The sequence below is a fragment of the Tupaia chinensis genome, unplaced genomic scaffold (genome assembly GCF_000334495.1).
Source record: "Tupaia chinensis unplaced genomic scaffold, TupChi_1.0 Scaffold000115_1, whole genome shotgun sequence".
Classification (NCBI taxonomy): domain Eukaryota; kingdom Metazoa; phylum Chordata; class Mammalia; order Scandentia; family Tupaiidae; genus Tupaia; species Tupaia belangeri.
This window is the reverse complement of record NW_006159579.1, coordinates 4,612,234-4,631,399: the sequence shown is the minus strand read 5'-3', so window position 1 is coordinate 4,631,399 and position 19,166 is coordinate 4,612,234. Positions and strand designations below refer to the sequence as shown.

Here is a 19,166-nt window from a genome sequence, read left to right as displayed (position 1 = left end):
GTAAGTCCTCCCAGTTAGTTTTCCCACCCAGTCAGCCCCATCAGCCTGATTTACGCAAAAGCACAGAAGATGAAGGCGACATCTGTGCTCACAGGTGTCCAGCCATGCTCTGAGGCCTGGGCCTCTCAGGCCAATACAAACAGACTCAGGGTCCCACTTCATCTCCCACTCTGCTTTCCAGGAGCTAGTCACTCAGCTCTTGAAACCTGTTTGTTCAGCTCAAGGAGGGAACAGCTATTTGCCCTGCTTAATTCAAGGGTGGTGAGGATCAAACTATAAAATATCATAAAAACAGGTTAGAGAAGGAACCAGAGCCCCAGCCCAAGGGTAGGCTGCCTGCTCTCACTGTGCCCATTTTCCCTCAGTGTTACTAGCCCTTTGGATGTACCTGAATTTCCTGTTTCGGGGTAAAAAGGTTCTGAGACAGGACAGTCGACGGAGCTTCTTCTTCAGGGAACTTGATGACCACATCAGCCTAAAAACGTAAGGCGAATATTTAAAGGCACAGGGGCAGAGAAGCAGGTGAAACTCCTCAGCAGGATAACAGTCCCTACTCAAGTCTAGGACCGTAATTGAAAAAAGCTCCAAGCAGTCCAATCATTTCTGATCCATTAGTTGACAAATTAAGGCAGTAAAAATTACAAGAACAAAACAAATATTTGTTGAAATGCTATTTAGAGCAAGAGTTTGAATTTTCTACTAGTATGGCAAGCCCCAGAGAGTTGCTTAATATCAAAATCCCAGCTGGTACAAAGGCTGTTACAGTTGTAATCGGAAACTGCTTAGTGATCCTGGGAAGTGTGATTTAGTCACATAAAAAGAGAAAGTGGACTCTTGTTCAAAAAGCAGCCCAAAGTCCAGGAGAAGAAACAGGGCCTTGAACACAACACATGAAACTTAGTTGTCCCATTGTCTTGTAATGGGAGCCAACTACCATTAAAGGCTTACAATCTGACAAGAGTCTATCTCTCCAACACTGTCACCTGCTGCTCTTGGTAGGACTGGGGTGATCCCACAAAACAGAGCCACCAAATCGCAGGGAAAGCACCTTGAGCTTTATTATAGGCTCCACAGCCCCAGAAACTATTCTGATAAGGCCTTGCCATTCTTCAACCCCACGCTCAAATGCCATTGTTTTTAAAGAGGTTTTCCCTAATCACGCCAACAGAAAGCCAGGCATGCAGATGAAGGGCATATGTAAATTACAAGACGAAGCACCGATATTTGTTGTAAGTTGACTAGCATTTTATACATCCTACAATGAACTGCCTTAACCACCCAGATTTCACATCTTATCCCTCCCATGAGGTAACAGACTGTACCTCAAAGGCCAGGGCCTTATCTGTGTATCTATGTATCTTCCGTGGTGCCTTGCTGAAATATGAAAACCTCCTTCCAGTAAAATGTTCACAGACATCGACAGATTGCTAGACCTCGTGAGGACAGATCTACACTTCACTCACTCACTGTTAAGCACTTCCCACCCGCAGGGTCCTAGGACTACGCATGGAGAGAGCACACACTGCCTCACCTCACAGCGCGTGTTGCTGCCTCCTGAGAGGCGCAAGGCCAGGGTGAGCTGCATGCTCCTGAGAAGGAGCTGACTGTGGCACAGCCCCTCTCGCCTGGGCCAGGCCGCACTCAGACACATACCACATTCCAGAGGATTGGGTTCTTCAACGTGGCATCTCCGATGATCAAGTAGAGAGTGTAGGTGCCAGAGGCAGAGTCAAACTCGATCTTCCTTTCAGAGGTATCCAGTTCAAACTTGTACACGTTCTTGTTGTCCGGCTCGGCAACAAACACCACTTCCTGGCCAGTCTTCTGGTTGTGGAGCCGGACGAAGGTCTAGATGGAATAATAATACAACCTTTCACCTGATCATTTCAAAATTCACATGCACTCAATGCTGAAACCAGCCAGGCAGCAGAGAGCTCTTTCATCATGGTGGGAGCGCTGGGATTCGCCAGACCTGCCTGAGAGGGAAAGGTGTAGCCATTCCACCCTCATTCCTAGCAGAGAGACAACTTTTTGCTGGTATAAGGAAAGAAATTTAATTTGGGGTTCCAGGCAATTCTTGAGCCTGAATGCCCAGTTTGTGAATGATTTAAGCCCCTTGCTATTGCTGCAATTTCTTCTCTCTGCCAGCCTTTGACCACTTTGCTGCCCAATTAACTTCTTCACCAGAGGGTGAAAAGAAGGGAAATGAGGTAGAACTGTAAGAGGCCCATTTTCAATTTCCTAGTGCCTCCAGCTAAAGATTTAGTAGAGGAGGTGTGGGTATTGATGGCAAAGCAGAGTTCTAATCAAGCAGAGTGGCCGTGTCGGAGCAGGCCTGGGTTCTGAAGACAAGCAGACTCGCTCGGTGTCACTACTGATTAGCTGAGTGGGTTACTTAATGTCTACATGTGGTTTATTTCTGTAAAGATGTGCAATAATGTAGGCCAAACATTTGGTGCCTACTATATAACAGCTAGTCAATAAATAATAGCTGATATTCAGTATGATAGTACTGAATCTAATCACTTTATTCCTCAATGGCATACGTCTCTGTATATTAGAACTGCAGCAAAACTGAATATCCGCTCAGAGATTTTCTTTCAAGCATTTCCAAATAAAGAATTCAAAAGGCAGGCAGGTTGGTTCTAATTTACAGATGATAAGGCATGAGTATTAAATGAGTTGCCATGGTCACACAGCTAGAGCTGGAGCTGGAGCCACAGAAAAATATAAATCTCATTTGTTACTCTACACCTAGGGAACAAAGAAGAGCTATCGAAGTATTTAGGGAAAGGGACCCATAGATGTGAAGCATCCCAACTTAGAGCAATTAGTCTTGGCCTGAAATGGGCCTTGAGAGCCCAGATGTCTGATTTCCCTTCTATTATAGTCAAGGGCAGGTGGCTGCCAAACTCCTCTGCAAAATGTCATTTCTACCTGGGAGGTCTCTAAGCTGTGGTTTCCAAAACAGAATCTTGGATGAGACAAGTATTCAATTAAAGTTATATCTCCTCACTAACTCTCCTTGTCCTAACACTAATCCTCCCAATTAGCCTTGTAATTTCTTCTCTTTGTACTCTTTCTTCCTTTACGCTACTTGGTTGGCAAATGTCATTCTGGAAAGAAGCTAGAAAATGCTAAGGGACTGAAGTGCATAAAGGTCAGTTAGACACAGCTAAGTGCCCTGACCACAATGTTTGGAGTTTGGAGATGGAAGAGAGCAAGGGACAGGGAACTATGTCCTAGGGGCAGGCACTTTGGGGCGCATGTGCAGCAGCTGTGTCCATTAGCTACTTTCAGGGTTTCTACTCATCTCAGTGGTCTACTCTGAAGCTGCCTCTTGGCTCAAATACCAGTTTGCTACTTCTAGCTAAAGTCTTAGGACAGAGCACCTAAACCAAGCCCAAGGTGCCACAATCTTTGTCTTTTAGCACGCAAAGTGTTTATCTGAATTTTCCACATAACACTTAACCGTGTACATGGCAAGGTTGAGAGCAGTTATTAATCAAGGGGGATGGCAGAGTCCAAGGGAAAAGGGAGGTGTCTGAGAGGACAAGGGGGTCATCTAAGATTCTCCGGGGAAAGCATATATGATTTAAACTTTTTTTTCCAATAATAATTTCCTTTAGTTTATATATGAAAACAAATATAACCTAGTGCTTTCCTAATATGAAACAGGCACAAGAAAGACTAATCTTCTGAGTCTCACAAGTAGAAAATACGCTTTGGCTAAAACAACAACAAAGCTTCAGATCCTCTCTTAGGTTTTTCCTTTTTTAAAAATTACATGTGTGTTTGTGTGTGTATTTTTTTCCCCTCCCTGGGCCAACCCAGAGCATGATGGTTAAGATGGCTGGAACCCACATGGCCAATTATGAGGTTAGAGTCCTAGACCTGGTGGCTCGGAAACAAGCCGGGTGTATGTGTGTGCATGCCCAAGATCCTGAGAGGATGGAGGAGAAGAAACTGTGGTGTGGCCGTCCCACCTAGAGGGTGCTTTCTCACTCCCCTTACCTCCCCTCTGGTGAGCATACACGCCCTATGGCAAAATTAAAACACCCTGAAATCAATATATACATTTTATTATAAGAAAGAACAAAGTCTCAATTAAGTGCCAATCTGTCTTTGGGATAACAGCTGGCATAGTGCTTAAGGCACTGGACTTCCATGTGGCTGAACACGGTTCGAGTCCTAGAACTGGAGGCTTGCTTTCTCTCTCTGGAAAGCACATGTGCCCTGCAACAAATTAAGAAATGATAATAAAATTAAATAAATAATTAAAAAAAAAACCCCAAAGTGCTAATCTGTCTTAAACACATCTTTTCCATACCAGTGACCCTCTTAAAAGGTAGCCATGTTTGCCAGGTGAAGGGTTACAACCAGCAGAACCTGATGGACTGGCAAGATTCAGAGTCAAGATCTGAAAGAGGAATGTGGGAGTTTCTCTATTTTATACCATGCCATTAAGAGTACTGGGCGTTCAGGTGCCAGGCCAAGAGAACCGTCTAGGCTTCGTCCTGACCTGGTGAGGGGTGAGTTCAGCACCAGTGTTCACGTCTACCAGCTGGAAAAACAAGGCGAAATTCTGATGGCTGTCTGCGATGAATGTGCCCTTGGCCTTGGCTGGGTAGGTCACCCTGAAAGAGACATGATACAATCCTCAAAGGATCCGCATACCACTGAGGACAGGCAAATAACATGTATTTCCCTCCATTGCCTTACCCTCCCTCTCCCATCGTGTCACTTCTATCGTGGACAGACACATGTAGAAAAAGATCTGTGACTGGGGTGGTGCAAAAGGGACAGACAAAAGTCAGGACTGAGAAAAGCACAAAGTAACTCCCATTGGGGATCGGGGGAAACACTGTATACGCACACGCTTACCTCTAGGCTTTACTTAAAGACCTAAGGCTTCTCAACTCAACCCACTCAGGCCCCAGTGGGGCTTACGTGCACCTCTGCAGGCACTTGGATAGGAGGGAGGGCTGGCCTGGCAGAACCACAGGGATAAGTAATCACAGGATGGATACCAGCAGTGCATGTGAACAAGGTGGGGAGACAGGGAGAAGAGATGCGGAGGGATAATGCTACATTTTTCCCCCTCGATATTGTTTCAATTTTTCTTTCTGCCCTGAAATTCAGTTGTAAAATGTCATTTTCTCAAAAAGCAGACTTGATCAAGAAAATTTTTCTTTCCATAGCTGCCTCCTGGGATTTTAGGATAAGCTGGCCAGAGATAAACAAGCTAAATGGTTTAGAGCTCACACCTGGCTTTATTTTATATTTAAGCTGTATATTTACTCATGAATAAGAACAACTTTTCACCTATATAAAGAGAGTGACTTTCCAAAACATTCTCTCCGACAGTAATGTAATGGATCCTCAAACTGAGTTCTTATTTCCAACATCACTGTAAAAATAACCAAGCCAGAGACAGAAAGGCCAGTTCTACATGATTTAAAAGGAGTGACTGCTTGGCTTCCAGGCTAACATCCTGTCCTCAAAACAGCCTTGAGGGGGCCAAGAGCATGGTGATTAAAGCGCCAGATTCCCACACGGCCAACCATGGTTCTTGAAAATCATGCCAGGCACTACGTATGTGCATGTCCAAAATGCCAAAAGAATGGAGAAGAGATTGTAGTGTGGATATCTGCCTTCTAGGGGGCGATTTCTCACTTTCTCTCTCTGTCTCTCTCTAGTGAGCACACACATCCTATGGCAAAAAAACTATAAATAAATAAATAAAAAGTAAAAAAATAAAAATTAAAAATAGCCTTGAGTGCTCACTTACTATCCTTTGGACTCTATAGTTATCCCAGATAAATAAAGTTGGAGTTTGAGCTATATCCAGAGATGCCTCCCTCAAAAATAAGAACCTGATGGGAACAGCTGGTGGCATGATGGTTAGGGGTGCTGGACTCCCACATGGTCGAGCCTGGTTTGAGTCCTGAACCTGGCGGCTTGCTTTCTTTCTCTGTCTCTCCCTCCCACCCCCGCCAGTCAAATTAAAATAAATACATAAATAAATAAATTAAAATAATTCTAAAAATATTAAAAAGAACTTGAGGGAGGGCTGACAAAAGAGCTTCACTGAACATTCTGGCCCAACTCCGATCAATTGTTAATGGTTACAGAGAAGGCTGGGTTAAAACAGATCCTGAGGCTGTATGTGAACAAAGCAGGAAAAATGCTGAGACTTATTCATAATGCCTTCTATAGATACAGAAAGGGGGTGGCAGATTTAGAGCTAGGTCTCTCAGCTCCAGGGACCTATGAGGCTGCCAACTGATTTCAGCCCCACCACAGGCCAGAAGGTGCTGCCTCTGAAGACACCAAAAGCAATTCAGGACTGCAAGGATAGGAAGATTGCACCAGAATATAAATGAATACACTGCTTCCTTCACTGAGAAAGTCTGACTATTTGGAAAATTGTCATCTGACTAAGTAATGTGCTTAGTGATACAACTGATGAACTCAGACTTACATCCTAAGGTCAGCTCCTTCTCTTGGGAACTGGTAACAGTTTGTTCATGCTAAACACTGGCACAGACAAACCCCCGACTCTACCTACATGCTGGGCAGAATCCCTGGTGCAGTACCAGTGACACTAAAGCCTCTTTAATTTGGGGTGCACACTCAAACCCGGCTGACACAGACATAATGTCCGAAGAGGCTCAGCGCCTAGGAAGAGCCTGGCCACCCCCAGTGCCCACGTGGCATCCTACCTACCGGGTAGTTTTGGGTGCAATGCTCTGATCCTTATCCACGGTAGAAAGATCAACATTTGTGATGCCAACTTCAGTGGAGATCTTGATTCTGAGCTACAGTGAAACAGAGAAGACAACCCCACATCACTGGTGGAACACAAGCAATTAACATGCAAATCCGAAGTTTTTTACTTTTTGTTTTAAGGTTTTTGCAGCATGGTATGTTCACTGCCAGAGAGACAGTGAGAGGGAAAGTGAGAAATCATCCCCCAGGGGAGATGACGTGCCACAGTCCCTTCTGCTCCATTCTCCTCTTGGGATTTTGGGCATGTGCACATACACGCGCACACGCACACGCACGCACGCACGCACACACACACACTCAAATATTCATGTGTTTCAAGCTGCCAGATCTAGGACTTGAATGCGATAGGTCATGTGGGAGTCCAGTGCCTTAACCATGATGCCACCTGCTGGCCCCAAGTCTTCTGCTCTTCAAGATGAGAAAAGGCATGAAAAAAACCCTAATACAGAAGTCTTCAACGATTATAGTAAAATTGACCTAGTCAGGTAATATTTCCATGCCTTTCATCCTAAGGCCTAAAAGTAACTCCTTGATTCTTATCCCTCTACCCTTTCCTGGTTTTAGATGGATGATGTAGGTTTTAAAAGAAGGGGGAATAAAGGAAAACAAAAACAGATATTTTCCCCCTTGTGTCCTTTAAAATAAATAAGTGAACAATCCTTAACCAGTAACCTTTAATTCAAATCCGTACGTACGTAATTCTAATGATAGCTAAGATTTATCAAGCACTTATTATGTGGCTTTGTAAAGACTATCTCATTTAATCCTCACAACAATCCTATAAACAGTGCTATTTCAGTTAAGGAAACTAAATGTCACTCTGATTAGGCCATTTGCTCAAGATTAAATGACTGGTAGGTAACAGATCCCCTTGTTACATAGCTTCCCTCGGACACTTTCTCTGCCTCAAGAAATATTAACTGTGCCCATGAAGACTGCAGTACAGCATAGCAGCTAACTGTACCTTCACCAAGTACTTACTCTTCTCCCGAGCATGTGACAGAATTCTACTTCCCTGGACCCTTGAGTCAGGCATGGTCATGAGACTTTCTTTGGCCAATGAAATTTAGCAGAAGTCAGGTAGAAGCTCTGAGTTAGCGTGTGAATTGCTTTTTGTCTCACATGGGCAGACAATGTGCGAACACAGGCTTGCTTCTGCAGCAGGGGCCAGGAGTAAGGACATGAAGTGGAATCTCCAGCTAACCCAGGGGCATGGACAGAAACTAAACCTCTATTGTTTTAAGCCATTGAGACGTGGAGTGTGTTTAGCGCAAACTTGTCCAGCTTGACTCCTGTGATGGGTGTTTAAATCCTGTGTCCCTTACAAATATCATCACAAAGAGAAGCTAGCTAATGCCAGTAAACAAGAAATTTAAAGATAAGACTAAAATAAATGTAATATCTAGAAGAGGCAGGAAATAAGTTAAAAGTCTACTTAAGGGAAATTTGTGAGTTAAAATCTAAGTTTGAATGTGCAAATTATGCAAACCCAAGGTGCTTTTATGTGCAAACATAACTGCGAGCTTTCCAAATATTTGATAGGCTTGAATGTAACGCTTAAGGAAATCCTTGCCAAATCCACTGGCTTATAGTCTCAATTGGGATTAAGGAGTGGAGATAAAGGGCTGGGCAAATAATTGAATGAAAGCTTCAGCATTTCCCATACTGCCATAGCAAGGTGTGACAGCCTCACATCAAGGGCAAAGAAGAGAAAATTTCAAAAGAGAATGAGAACTATATCAAATAGTTCTTTTTAACAGCCTTCTCTTCTGTCTCCATAATAACTGTTCTGTGACAACAGCCTCAATGATCAGGTTGAATAGGAATGTTTTGTTTAGTTTAAAAAAACAACAAAACACAACTGAATGTAAAAGACTGGTTACCAAAAAAATTATCATCTACTTCTGAATACACGGTTATCTACTGGTAGTTGTATTTAGCATCACTGCCTGTCACTGAGTCTAGGCCACTGGGTGGATTACAACAGTGGGGAAGGGGAGAAGACAGAAATTCAGTTGAACAAACCTCCTAAGGAGAGAGGCAGGAGCCTCTGCTTTTGTTCTTTGGGCTCACATTGAGTAAACAGCCTCACACCTCACCTGGGACTCAGAACCAGAGCAAGCTTTGCTATATAAAGTTCACCAAGATAGGCACTGACAGCATTTTCATTTGAAGACAAACTGGAGTGGAAGGCTCAAGCAAAGGAGCAGTCAGAGTTTCGATAAGGCTACTGACTTTGAGCAAGTTCCTTGATGAGATCACTTTGCCCATATTCTTCTACAGCACATGGAGCACCTAGGTGCAAGGGATGCAGATATGGCAAGATGCCTTTTCTGTCTCAAATGTAAACCATAATTTCAGCAGACCAGGTTGCTGCTTTAATAGAGGGATATACAAAGTGCTATGAAAGCACAAGAGAAAGATCTGTGATCCACATCTGCTGGAGTGGCTCTGATTGGGAAGTAGGAAATGTGCCAAAGCAAAAAGACTAGGAAGAGGTTTGAAGGGCTTAGGCAGCCCTCCAATTTTTTAGAAGACTAGAGAATTTTTAGAAGATTAGCAACACTCTACACCATAGAAATAATCTGCCCACACAGTAAACTACTCTCTACAATCTTTGTTCACTTAATTTGTAGATGTGATCTTGAAATCATTGTTCACTAACCATGAACAGGAGACTAGCTAAATAATGGTACAGTGACCAGCAGGTGGTATGGTGGTTAAGGTGGTTGGATCCCAAATGTCCAACTGAACAGTGTGAGTCTTAGACCTGCTTGAAAACCACACTGGGTACATGCACGTACGTGCTCAAATCCCAAGAGGAGGAGAAGGGATTGTGGCATGGCCACCCCCTGGAGGTTGCTTTCTCATTTTCCCTCTCTCTTGTCTACACAGAGTACATATGACCTATAGCAGAAAAACTTTAAAAAAATAATAATAGCACATGCAAATAATAAGTTACTATGGAGTAATTATGAAGAACAAGGTAGGTAGGGCCAGGCCTATGGCCTAGTGGTTAAGGAAGCTAAATTCCACGACGCACTTTGAATCCTGGCTCCAGTGACTTCAACGTACAGTACACACAGGCATATGTGCATGACTATGTGCCAAAATCTCTACAGGATGGGGAATTGGTGAAAGGACTGCAGCATGGCCATGCCCCACTGGGGGATGCCTTCTCCTCTCTGGTGAGTGTACACATCCTCCAGCAATTAAAAATAAATAAAGATCAAGGTCATTGTCTAAGGTCAGATATGAAGATACTACTTCCTACTTAAAAAAAATTTTATTTTATTTAATTTTTAAGTTATTTTTATTTTTAAATTTGCTTTAGAACTCATAAGCTCACCAGAGAGAGAAAGTGAGAAAGCACACTGCCAGGTCTGGGACTCAAACTGTGGCTGGTCATGTGGGAGTCCAGTGCCTTAACCACCATGCCATGTACCTACCTCCTACTTTTTAATATAACTATCTTGTGTAGAATTACATTTAGCATCACTGCTCGCCTTTGAATCTAGGCAAATTGTCTTATTAACTTTATTTTTTAAGAGAGGTTTTTGCTATAGGGTGCATGCGCTCGCCAGAAAGACAGAGAGAGACAGAGGGACAGAAAGACGACAGATCACCCCCTAGGGAGGATGGCCACACCGCAATCCCTTCTCCTCCATTCTCCTCTCGAGATCTTGGGCACTCACACACACACACGCCCAGCGTGAGTTTAAGCCACTGGATCCGGGACTCAAACCGTGGTTGACAACATAGGAGTCCAGCGACATAGCCATTACGCTAACTGCTGGTCCCAATCTAGGCAAATTGTGAATTATAACAGGAGTGGAGTGTGGTCAATGGCTGTCAAGTTAACAGACTCTCCCTGACCAAGGGTAAGGATGGGAAGCTATACTTTGTGACAAAGCAAGCAAAGAATACAACTATTTATCAAATGATCCTTTTTGCATACATAAGAAAGTATATGGGTATGTTGACTATTATATGCATCCTTTTTTTTTCTTAAAGGGTAAACAGCAAACTTAATAGCAGATGAGATGAGAAAAGGCTCTTATATTCATTATATGCCTTTCAATGCTTTGAAATTTTTTTGTCACATGCATATTTTACTATTTTTTAAAATGTAGGGATTATTTGGGCAACGAGTTTATAGGTAATATACTGTTTTCCTTCTATTTTTGTATTAAACAAGTGTTAACCAGTAAATGTGACTTTTTAATTTTTTAATTTTTATTTTTAGAGGTTTTCGCTAGAGGGCGCGTGCGCTCGCCAGAAAGACAGAGACAGAGAGATAGAAAGTGAGAAATCACCCCCCAGGGGGGATGGCCACACCGCAATCCCTTCTCCTCCATTCTCCTCTTGGGATCTTGGGCACGCACGCACACGCGCCTGGCATGAGTTTGAGCCACCGGGTCCAGGACTTGAACTGCGATCGACTACGTGGGAGTCCAGCGACATAGCCATTACGCCAACTGCTGGTCCCCAGTAAATGTGACTTTTAAAAACAAATCGCTTTCGGGGCTAGCAAGTGGCATGGTGGTTAAAGGCACTGGACTCCCACATGGCCAACCACGGTTCAAGTCTCAGACCTGGTGGCTTGCTTTCTCACTTCCTATCTCTCTCTCTAATCTAACTGGAAAATAATAATGATAATAATAATAAATAAAGTTAAAAAATAATTCTTTAAAAAAACAAACAAACAAACAAATCACTTTCCCTTTAATACATGGATATACATAAACAGCTGTTTAAAGAATTGTGTCAGGGGGCCGGCAGGTGGCATGGTGGTTAAGGGTATATGGACTCCCACATGGCTGACCACAATTCGAGTCCCAGACCTGGCGGCTACCTTTCTCACTCTCTCTCTTGTTCTGTCCCTCTCTGGTCAAATTAAAAAAAAATAAAGTTAAATAAAATAATAAAAAGAATTGTGTCAAGCTCCTCAATGTATCCTAAGCACAGTGATAAGGAAGTTACCAACTTCCGGCTTTTGATTAGAATCCGGATTATGAACTTTCAGCAGCAGCATGGTCACTAAGCCCTGCTATCAAGATTCAGCTGTGTGTTTGTTCTAAAGACACCAGGCATGTTCCTAGACAATACAGACATACAGAAAGGGCAAAAGGGCACGTGGCAGTGAACTCAAGTTGGTTTGGGTTTGTCCTCAGCCCTGATCTTAAGAGGCTTCCCTAGACCAACCAGTATTTATATTTAAGGCAGCTAGAACCCACAAGGCAGACTATGTGGCATAGTTTCAATCCTGGATCCAGTGGCTTTAAAAACAAGGTGGGCACATGTATGTGCGTGTCCAAAATACTGAGAAAAAAATGGAGAAGGGATTGCTGAGTCACTATCCCCCCTGGGGAGTGCTTTCTTTCTTTGCCTCTCTCTGGCAAGCACACATTGCCCTACAGCAAATTAAAAAAGAAAAAGAAAAAGAAGCTCCCTAAATTACAACTTTTTTTGCTGCACAGAAACACTGTAGAAGTGTTCTTGAATAGGAAACAGTTTAAAACAAATCCTTCTGCTCCTAAAATCGTAATATAAATGGGTCTCTAGAAATACTCAAAAGAAAAGTATCTTATACTACTCTTTTAAAGCATATTCCTCTGAGAAATGCCTATCATCATAACTTTTTTCAAAGCCCTGTTTTAAAGAATTCAGTGTAGGGTCCTTGTTGGTTAGCAGCTTCTTCCTTCAAGTCAACACTGTAGGGACTTAGTTTTTACAATAAGGAAGGGACTTGTTTCTCTACTTTAAATGCAGCTAAGCCTGCTTTACACTGGCTTATTCTAGTCCTTTCTTTGCTTGCGCTGCATGCCACACACATTGAGAAAACGTTTTAACGTTGGGAAATACTGTCTTTCTCGTAGGAGTAATAACCTCACTGTTTAGCTTATTACTGTCAAAAATGATGGTGCATTAGGGGCAATTAATGCTAATGAAAGCTTCCAAAACCCATGTTTCCCTTGACAGCCAGTCCAATGTCAATGAGTGCTATTACAGGCCTTCCACACCAAACCACTGTTAATGCACTCTGACCAGTGTCAAGCATCTCTAGGGAGAACAAACAGGGACCTGTTGACCTGCTCTGAGGCTTTAAGGGTGACGATTACTGAAATTACAAAGTAAAGTTGCATATGTGGCAGAGGTCAAAGTCAACTCGTCTCTATCTCTTTCTCTCTCGCTCGCTCGCTCTCTCTCTCACACACACACACAGCTCTAATGTGTCAAAGAGGGAGAGAGGAGATTTTGTAGTGCTTACTCTATCACCAAGAAGGACAAGAACAACAAATGGCCTCAAGGGGGGCTTATCATTATTGCATGAACAATAGCTATGAGCCATTTCTGCCATTCTTAGATGATTTTCCAACGGTCACAGAAACACTTGGACGAACACCAGATTTGATGTTACAAAAAGTCAAGCTGTTTACAGTAATCAAGACAGCATGGTATTAGCACAAGGACAAAAATACAGAATAACAGAAGAGAGTGGTGAGTCTAGAAATTAATCCTTATGTTTATGATCAACTGATATTTTTATTTTTTATTTTAAAAAAATTTTTAAATGATTTATTTTATTTATTTATTCATTTATTTGTTAATTTGACCAGAGAGAGACAGAGGTAGAGAGTGAGAGAGAGAGGAAGTGAGAAAGCAAGCCGCCAGATTCAGGACTCAAACCCTGTTTGGCCATGTGGGAGTGTCCAGCGCCTTAACCACCACACCACCTGCTGGTCCCGATATTTTTATTATTTTTTAAGGAAGAGATTTTTGCTATAGAGTGTATGTGCTCGCCAGAGAGACCAGAAGTGAGAAATCATCCCCCAGGGTCGATGGCCATCCCTTCTCCTCCATTCTCCTTTCAGAATCTTGGGCATGCAAGCACACGTGCCTGGTGTGAGTTTTAAGCCTCCAGGTCTGACACTTGAACCACAGCAGACTAAGTGGGAGTCAACCATTATGCCATCTGCTGGTCCCAGATCAACGGATCTTTGACAAGGATGCTGAGACCATTTGATGGGGAAAGAACAGTCTTTCAACAGATGATGCTGGGAAAACAATATGCATGTGCAAAAGGTTGGACCCCCTTACCTCACACCATACAAAAATATTAACTCAAAATGGATTAGAAATCTAGGAGTAAGTGTTATAACTATAAAGTTCTTCATGATCTTGGGTTAGGTGATGGTTTCTTAGATATGACATTTAAAGAAAACCAAACAATAAATTTGACTTCATCATAATTAAAACTTTTTGTGCTTCAAAAGGAAAACATTAAGAAAGTGAGAGAAAACCAACAGACCGTGAGGAATCTCTGCAAATCATTTATCTGATAAGGAACTTATAACCAGAACATATAAAGGAATTTTACAACTCAATAAGAGAAAAGGAAGTAAGAGGTATATGGATTAGGAAGGAAGAAATAAAAAGACTCCCCCAATTTTTTTTCCAATGGGCAAAGGATCTAAATACACATTTCTCCAAAGATATATAAATGACCAAAAAGCACGTGAAAAGATGCTCAACATCATGAGCCACCAGGGAAATACAAATCAAAACCACAATGAGACCATTTCACACCGACTTAGATGACTATCCCCGGAAATCCAGATGATAATTAAGTGCTGCTGAGGATGCAGAGAAACTGGAACCGCCATACATTGCTGGTAAGAGTACAAAAAGTGCTGCTGAGGATGCAGAGAAACTGGAACTGCCACAGATTGCTGGTAAGAGTACAAGATGATGTGACTACTCTGAAAAAGTATGTCAGTTTGTCAAAAAAATTAAATACAGTTACCATATTTCCCTGTAAATCTATTACTAAGCAAATAACCTCAAAAATTGAAAGTTGGTGTTCAGTGCTCAAACAAAAACTTGTACATGAACAGTCCCAACAGCATTATAAATAAATACCAAAAAGTGGAAATACCTCAAATGTCCATTTACTGATGAGTGGATAAACAAAATGCGATATATCCATACAATGAAATACTATTCGGCAATAAAAATGAATAAAGTACTACGTGCTACAGCACAGATGAACCTTACAGATATTACACTAAGTGGAGAAAAAGTCAGACACAAAAGGTATCATATTATATGGCTCCATTTATGCAAAACATCCCTTATACGGCAGTCACAGTAGCATGGGCTGTATTTGGCAGGCTGACACTGCAGGGAAAGACAACGTTCAATTCCTAGCCCACCCTAAAAAGCCAGGCATGGTGACTGACATGTGTAGTTCCAGCTACTCAGGAGGCTGAAGTAGGAGGATCCCAAGCCTGCGTCAATGTGGGCAACATACAGAGATCCTGCATGAAGGAGCTGTGTGTGGGTCCTAGCTACTTGGAAGGCTGTAGCAGGAGGATGACAATAGTGAGACCCTGTCTAAAAACACCCCCACCCCCACACATATAAGAAAGAAATGTCCCAAATAGGCAAACCCTGGAAACAAAAAACAGTCTAGTAAATGCCAGAGCCAGGAGGAAGACGTAGGGTTGTTTTCTAAGGTGATCAAAAATGTTCTGAAAGTACTGTCCGATAATGGTAATAGTTGTATAATTCTGTGACTATACTATAAACACTGAATTGTGCACTTTAAATGGGAAGATGTTATGGTAGGTCGATTACATTTCAATAAAGCTGCTATTTAATAAATAAATAAAAGTTGAAGCTCACCCCTAGAAGATAAATTACCATAGAGTGGTAACAACTCTGGGTTGTGGGAAAACATCTTTAGAACACTCCATCCTTTTTTTTCCTAAGTGACTCAAGATGGAAACATTAAAAAAACAAGATTTTTTTCTCTGCCCACAGGAAATTCCCACCCCAATAAAAGAGCAATGTATATAAGCAAATAGTAATATGATCTGATAAACACAATTATATACTGGTTATGAAATACTGTAACAATAAAAAATAAACTTCCAAGTAGACTGAAGCCCTAAATATAAGGGAAAAAACTTTTAAAATGTTACAAGAATAAGAGAATACTTTTTTAAAAAGTTTTTCTTTATTTCTAGAGAGAGCCCCTCAACAGGGTTTCATGGCACCACATACCCCTCCTAGTTTTTCCAGCTGGGCAGGGTCACTGATACATGTGCCTGGTGTGCTCTGGTTGACCTGGGATCTAAATCCCTGGTCTTCCACATGGTTTCCAACCATGGTACCCCACCACCCTCAACACCATGACTAAGACTTGAGAATTTTTTAATTTTAAGTTTCTTTTTTTTTTTTTTGGAGAGGTTTTTGCTATAGGGTGCATGCGCTCGCCAGAAAGACAGAGAGACAGAAAGACAGAAAACGAGAAATCACCCCCCCAAGGGGGATGGCCACACCACAATCCCTTCTCCTCTAGGGATCTTGGGCACACACGCACACGTGCCTGGCTTGAGTTTAAGCCACCAGGTCTGGGACTTGAACCGTGGTCAACTACATGGGAGTCCAGCAACATAGCCATTATGCTAACTGCTGGTCCCAAGAATTTTTTTTTTATTTTAAACAATTTCTTTCTTTATCCATGATAGAGCACATGTGTACCATGCATGAGAGAAAGAGAGAGACAGAAATGAGCACCCTGCCTAGGGTCTGATCACACCATGATCCCCTTCCTCCAGCACTCCAGCCCAGCAGATCTTGAGCACTCATGCACGTGCCTGGAATGTTTCAGGCTGACTGAGCCAGAGACTCAAACTGGCTGCCATGTTGGGTCTGGCTTCTCTTGAGCAGCATACTACTACCACTGTACTGTACAGCCTGAGTATACCTTTTCGATCTGAGACTAGCATAGGACTTTTCAAAGAAAATACAAAAATCCAATCTAAGAAAAGACTTTTAAAACAGGCTTCATTAAACTTAACTTTATTGTACATCAAAACACACCATAGGGACCAGCAGTTAGCATAATGGCTATGTTGCTAGACTCCCATGTAGTAGACCACAGTTTGCGTCCCGGACCCGGTGGTTTAAAACTCACGCCAGGCATGTGTGCGTGTGTGCCCAAGATCCCGAGAGAATGGAGGAGAAGAGACTGCGGCGTGGTCATCCCCCCTGGGGGGTGATTTCTCGCTTTCTGTCTCTCTGTCTCTGTCTGTCTGTCTGGCGAGCACAGGCGCCCTATAGCAAAAAATCGCTAAAAAAAAACAAAACAAAACAAAAAGTCCCCACCAAAACGCACCATAAAGCAACGCTAGAAGAAGATATGCAATGCTTAAAACTAAGGATGAGCATCAAGAATATATGTCACTCCTACACAGCAATAATAAAAACACTAATAAATCAAAAGAAAAAAGGCAAAAGATATACAACAATTCACAGGAAAAGAAATCTAAATGGCCAAGAAAGACAAGAAAAGATGCTCGGCCTCACTAGTAACCAAATAAAAACATTACAATAACAAAGTATTATTTCATACCCATTAGATTATCAAAAACCGATAATACCAGTAAGAACATGTAGAAAACAATTTCCAATAACTTAAACAACTTAAATAAAGCAACAACAAAGCACTCTCAGAAAAGACATTTAGAAATAGAATAAACAGGACTTGGTAATTGACTGGAAGTGACTGACAGAAGTGAAAATAAGGAAAGGCGTTAAGAAAACTTGTGAGCTGCAAGTTTGGCATTTAAGCTGGATATTGTTGCCAACATAAGGTGGAAGGAAGAAGTTTCAGGAGGATAAAAGTTTATCCTTTTAAGGTGTTGAATTGCAAATATAGCCTCCAAATGAAGGAAACTAACATCCTAAGACTCTAGATTTTAAAGGCTCGAGATATACACTAGGACAGTTGCTATCCAAATTTGTGGTAGTGAATAGATTAAGATCAAATGTCTCATGCTCCAAAGGTCAGACATGAAGCAGAGAGACAAGTGTTCCAGAAAATATCTTCCTTTCTGTCAAACTTTAAATATGAGTGTCTAACGTACCTACGTTAAGTAATGCTCTACTTTTGAAAAGGTCAAACTTTCTAGCTACCTACTCTTTTCACTAAAAGAGTGAGTGTCACTGAATCCATCCTGAAAACTATCAAAAGGCTGAATCTAATAATATGAGAAAGAAAATATATATTATATACAGAATAATAGTAAGTGGATCACGATCTATATAGAATAAATGTCCATGATATTACTATTTTATTAGGACTTTATTATATTAAATAGTATAATTGTTTTATATTACTTTTAATATATTATAGGAAATAAATATAATTTTATTATAATTATTAGTTTTTAAATAAATAAACAGGGGAGAAGGAACAGTTTTATTCTTCTAGTAGAATTTCAAGTAATACAAGAAATATGGAAGGAATGAGAGAATCACCTTTTGGCAAACATGACAGTAATAACTGTCATAGATGATCTTGAATACTTAGTCTCAAGGATTACTCCACAAAATATTTAACTGCAAAGCAGAAAAACAGCAACTTTACAGTGGAGAAACTTAATAGACATGCTTTACCCAAGTCATCAACATAAACATGACCACATAAAGGACATCAGTAGGACAACTGGTGAAATTTGAATTAAAGTTTGTAGATTAATTAATAGCACTCTATCAATGTTAATTTCCTAATACTGATTATAAGGTGACTATATGAGGAAGCTGGATGAAGTGAATATGGGAATTATACAAACTATCTTTGAAACTTTTATTAAGATAAAATGATTTCAGGACCAGCAGTTAGCATAATGGCTATGTCGCTAAACTCCCACGTAGTTGACTGTTGTTCGAGTTCTGGACCCAGTGGCTAAAACAAACACTGGGTACATGTGCATGCGTGCTCAAAATCCCAAGAGGAGAATGGAGGAGAAGGGATTGTGGCATGGCCATACCCCCTGGGGGATGATTTCTTGCTTTCTGTCTATCTGTCTGTCTGTCTCTCTCTGTCTGGCAAGTACATGCATCCTGTAGCAAAAACCTCCCCCCCTCCAAAAAAAAAAAAGATAAAATGATTTCAAAATGGAATAAAAATTTAATTATGAAAAGTAAGTCAAAAATGATATCTAAATGGTAAAGACAATAGCTGTCACAAACAACACGCATTCAGTAGTATTTCAGGAAAGGCACAGCATCTCTCTGAGGTTCCCCACTCAACAGAACACCTGATAGTGTATGTAGAAAAGCTACAGTGGCAGAAGCATAGAGAAATGACAGGTGACTCTGGAGGAAGGGAAGGGAGAAAACACTAGTATAAAAGAGAGAAAATGCCAGGACCAGCAGTTAACGTAATGGCTATGTCGCTGGACTCCCACGTAGTCAACTGCAGTTTGCGTCCCGGACCCGGTGGCTTAAACTCATGCTGGGCGCGTGTGCGTGCATGCCCAAGATCCCGAGAGGAGAATGGAGAAGGGATTGCGGTGTGG

At 41.7% G+C, this 19,166-nt stretch overlaps 1 protein-coding gene across 2 annotated transcripts in view; it reads right to left on the bottom strand.

Moving 5' to 3' along the window:
- The window catches only part of RPN2 (ribophorin II), a 63,479-nt gene that overhangs the window by 10,645 nt on the left and 33,668 nt on the right, over positions 1-19,166 (bottom strand). For both annotated transcript variants that reach the window (XM_006144105.2, XM_006144106.2), the window contains exons 10-13: positions 6,730-6,821; positions 4,523-4,637; positions 1,654-1,848; positions 389-475 (exon numbers count right to left, since the gene is read on the bottom strand). In XM_006144105.2, the coding sequence (XP_006144167.1) occupies positions 389-475; positions 1,654-1,848; positions 4,523-4,637; positions 6,730-6,821 (489 nt within the window). The remainder of the gene's footprint in view (positions 1-388; positions 476-1,653; positions 1,849-4,522; positions 4,638-6,729; positions 6,822-19,166) is intronic.